Consider the following 4,648-nt stretch of genomic DNA (forward strand, 5'->3'; position numbering starts at 1 on the left):
CTTGGCCTTGTTAAACTCCAAGTTTAAATTTGAGTCAGCAGACAGCAAGAAGGATGCTGCAACACAGGGGCTGGCACAAGTACACCTCCACACAGATGACCGCAGGACAAGGCGGGGTGTATCCACGTGCGCTCACGAACCCTGCTTTGGAGGCCCTCGGGGAAAAGAAAGGCAGGTCAGCCCAGAAGAAACCTTTGCAGCACCTGATCAGCAGAAGCAACAACTTGACAGATCACTTAATTGAATGATCAGAGATGCTGAGAGACCTAAGAGTAGCTGTCAATGACTGAATTCTGCCTTAAGTGGGCTCTGTGGGAGTTGGGCATGACTAGACAGTGACTGTGGTGAAGTAACATCGCAACTAACCTGTCAAGGCTCGTGATGGCCAACGACTGCCATAGATTACCCATGTTCACAAACTGAGCCACTCCAGAGGACTCTTGTCCTCCTAGACTAAGTTGCTGTTGGCTGAATGTTGTTACTAGCTGCTTGGTAACCTCGGTGTTTGGGGACTGTAAATTGAGAGCAAGACATGTTTCTACTATAAGAAAACCCCTACATCTTGTATTGTTTCTCTCCTTGAGGTTCTACAGGAAATGGCAAAGATCACAGACGCCATGGAGGCTGAACTCCCCTTGAGACCATCTGGTGTGCAGTTAGGACACATTGGAATGGCGTGGGATGGAGAACCTGGCACAGCCGCTGCACATACCTGTACCAGCCCAAATACATTTCTGGCAAACATGAGCCTGAATAATTGTATCTCTGACTAAAAAAAAGTATTAATTGGCTTGATTTGACACAGTAGGTTTGGAGAGAGGTAGACTGCTTGCTTTCCTGTAAACTGTTGTCCTGCTTTAAAAGACAATGCTGCTTATTGTTGTGTTGCCCCTCAGCTCTCCAAGGATGTATTCTTACAGCTAGGGCCACTGCAGTGGTAAACCTTCCTTTGGCTGAAACAGAGACGGAGTGCGTAAGGCAGCAGTGACGTTCCCTGTCCTGGTTCTATAACGTACTTAAAGGTCCCCTCCAAACAGCAATGCCCCTAGCTGTACCTAAAGAAGAGAAGTGAAAGCATACCTGAGGTATGTAAAAGAGTCCCAGCAGATTGGCCACGGCGGTAGAGATGCCAGAGCCAGTTGCCCCCACGACTGCAATGGTGGAAGGGATATGTTCTGAGCAGTTGCAGAATTCGTCCAGGTTCAAGGAGTCTATCTTGTTCTGGGCCACAAAACTGAGGGTGGCCTCGAGGGCTTTAGAGACTGTATTGCAAGTGTCAAATATCCTGTATCCTAGGGTCATGTTGGGGAGGAGAGTTGGGCTACTGTTTATTTCTTCTATGGCAAAGATCATAGCCTGGAGCCAGCGGAAGCCTCGGAAATTATACCTGGGGGAGCAAAAATAAAAATAAAATAGGGTGAGAAGGAGGGAAACGGCAGAGGAGACCAGGACTGAGACAAAGACACAGTCAAGAATTCCAGATACAAAAGGCAAAAGCAACTTACACGATTTCTTGCACCCTACTAAATTTGGAAAGCTTTGCTTTTGTGTTCAGTGGTTACAGAAGAAGTGTGCATGTCATTGTGGTTTTCAGCTCTTCGGTTTGCGAGCTCACTTCAGAGGCCGGGAGGATGAGGTGAATGTTTCCCCCTGAATTCTGGGAAAGTTGAAGGAGAGCATGTCTGGGGTGTTGGCTCTGGCCCGTCCCATCTGCTCAGCACCCTAAACCTGGATCTCGTGATGTCTCTGACACAAAGCTGCATCGACCAGGTTTCCTCCCAGGCTCCTCTGACACGTTTCTGAACGCAGATGGCAGTGTCTGCAAAGCCTGTGCTGAGCGCGATGCTGCCAGGGACGTGGGCTCAAGGATACTCGGCGTCTCGGCTCCTCGTGGCTTTAGAGGCTCAGAGTGAGCTGAGACGCAGCACTGGCCTGCCCCTGCATGCAAGGGTGCTCAGGGAAATTTGGCCTCACATCACATACTTTGTACTGTGATAGAGGGCACAGTCAACCTGCTTATACCAGAGAACAGCGACATGCAATAAATGTGAATCCCAGCTTCCTAGCTTGTTAATTAGATACTTCAGTGTTTTCATTACAGGAATAACTTTTCTCTTTATTATTATACTGCTCTCATACATTTCCTTGAGACATGAGCTCAGAAGATGCCGTCATAGCTGGCCCGTGGAACTGAAACTGTTTTTCGAAGTCTCCTCTGTTCTCTAAAACAGAGCAGCTGAGTTTTCTGGCTATCTCGTAACTGTGCGTGGAGCTAACCCCGGAGCTGGGGGGCGATGGCAAGAGTGTGCTGCAGGACCTGGGAGTCCCTGGGAGTGCTGCAGCTGGAAACCTTGAAGTGCCAAAGCTGTCATTCTTGAGATCCACTGGGAAAACTGATGGGCCCCAGAACTGGAAGAGCCTGGGGAAATAGCCTGTCCAAGAACTGATTCAATATGAAATGGTGAATATTGGGTTTCACATGAGTGCCATTTTGAAATGTTTTGAGAGATGTTTCCATTACCAAGGTGAAGATTTCTAAAGATAAGCTCCATGAAATCACAAACTTCCAACCTCTGAGATACACAGCCTGAATATTTTTTAATTGCTGTATTAAATGAATTGCTTCCAAAATTGATGTTAGCTATCCCTGACTTCTTTAAAGCCGAATGAACATAGTCACGTTACTTCCATTCTAGGAGTTTCATCTGATTTATCTGGGATTGGAAGTTCTAAAGATATCACATCTAAGGCTCAAGTCTTGAAAACTTCCTTTATTCAACCTCATTTCACCTGCTACAAACATCTTTGGCCAACTTCCAAACGAGGTTCTGCTCTGAGGTTGTACCTCAAAGATCAGACAGTATGTTTTTCCTACAAATCTCTTCAAGTCAAAAAGTCTGAGGCCAATAAAAATCCTTAGTTATAATTTATGACCAAAGAGGCAACTAGCTATTTTAAGATCACCCTTAAGAAAGTGGACACGTGAGCGTGTGTTACAGTTAGAAGTAATTTGGTCATTTAGAATATTTTTTTGCTCTAGTTCCAAACCATTAAGGAGTGAGATGCAATGGGAGAGCTCTGAAAGAAAGGGACAAGTCTTAGAGTGAAACAGGCAGTGAGTTTAGTGTACAGAAGGATGATGTGCTGGGCACACCGTGCTGCCTCACGTGGTCAGCAATGCTCCCTGGGATGAACAACAGCAAGGAGGGGTTTTGTGATGCTTCTTTTTTAAAAAGCTGAATGTGTTTACAGATATTTTTCATTAAAATGAAAACAGGATTTGAAGCAAGGAACTATATTCAGGCTCCTCATGTCAAAGAGAAAAATCTGAAAGCCTTTTCTGTATTTAAAGGGAAGACTGATGAGAAGCTGGGAAGTTTAAAGTTACCACTATGCCACTGTGAAAAGCTTCACCCATTAATCTATGTGTAAAAGCAAATTTAAGCTTGCTCACGTTAAATTAGGCAGGTGGAGCATGACACGGAATTATTTTGCCTGCTTGACAGCAATTTGACGTATTTTTTTTTTAATTCAGCAAGGTGGTACCTTCAGAAGCAGTGAGAACTGGGCTGTCTTCCCCTTGAATTCAGAGAACGTGTTTGCCGTTTCACTCAGCAGATGCAGACCAAGGTCCGTGATGCTTTTATTTCCCTTTCTGACCTATGCTCCTGATGAATGCTTATCTACAGCATAAGGCCTGTACTTCAGGTACTTGAGTTTTGACTGGTTTTATTTTGGAGGGGAAAGGAGGGCAGGAAATATTTTCTGGGAGCTAGACTCCAAAATGTCTTTGAGATGCTTTTGATCATTTACCTCAAACTAGCCTGGGCAGGAGACCTGCATTTCTCTTCAGTTGAACCTCTGCTGAGTGCAGCATCAGCAGAAGGGATCAGATGGGATGGAGACAGACACCTTGCTGTCTTCTCTAACGCCTGACGGCGCTTCAGACAAGGCCTCGTCTGTGAACTGACACCGTGTCGTATCAGTACTGCAACATGGACAAGGTTAGATGAAGGCAGTGCCACTAAACTGCTCTAAATGAAGCGAGATTTCATGATTCCTTCAACCCCAGTGAGTAGAAACTGTGGCTAAATGCTCTCTCGTTGTACTGTAAGACCCCAGCAAGGGGCTGCAGACAGGTTCCTCTTGGCTCGGTGTGTACGTGAGCGATGGGTAGGAGCAGCCTTTGAACCTGGCAGCAGGTTACACCGATCCATCTGACCTCCTGTGCCACGCCACTGCTGTGACTAAGATGGCTAGTCACTGCGACGTTCTGTCACCCGTGCAGAAATTTGACCGGTAATTTCCATGAAGAATCATAGAATCATAGAATGGTTAGGGTTGGAAGGGACCTTAAGGTCAGCTAGTTCCAACCCCCCTGCTGCAGAGGATTTGCTAACGGAAGCAAACTTTTCATGAGATTTCCAGAAGCTTTAAATAGCCACTGATATTTTGGTGGTGGAAAATAAGCAGCCTCCAAAACTTATTTTCTGCCATATTACTTTGCAGATATGTGGGCATAGTCTTGTATTTTAACACTTCCGAAATGTGCTGCTATGAAAAGTGGTGGTGATTAAGTTCTAAATGAGAATTTAATGTAAATAATCCAGTGCCCAAAGGTTTATTTACACTCAGCTCTTCAAATGTT

At 45.5% G+C, this 4,648-nt stretch overlaps 1 protein-coding gene across 1 annotated transcript in view; it reads right to left on the reverse strand.

Moving 5' to 3' along the window:
- Positions 1-366: 366 nt before the first annotated feature.
- LOC104508449 (extracellular calcium-sensing receptor-like) overlaps positions 367-4,648 on the reverse strand; it is a gene marked incomplete at its 3' end in the record, with an annotated part of 9,552 nt that continues 5,270 nt past the window's right edge. Inside the window, exons 2-3 of the mRNA XM_010150087.1 lie at positions 1,036-1,387; positions 367-512 (exon numbers count right to left, since the gene is read on the reverse strand). Of these exons, the coding sequence (XP_010148389.1) occupies positions 367-512; positions 1,036-1,387 (498 nt within the window). The remainder of the gene's footprint in view (positions 513-1,035; positions 1,388-4,648) is intronic.

Source organism: Eurypyga helias, unplaced genomic scaffold, assembly GCF_000690775.1.
Source record: "Eurypyga helias isolate BGI_N326 unplaced genomic scaffold, ASM69077v1 scaffold5264, whole genome shotgun sequence".
NCBI classification, from domain to species: Eukaryota; Metazoa; Chordata; class Aves; order Eurypygiformes; family Eurypygidae; genus Eurypyga; species Eurypyga helias.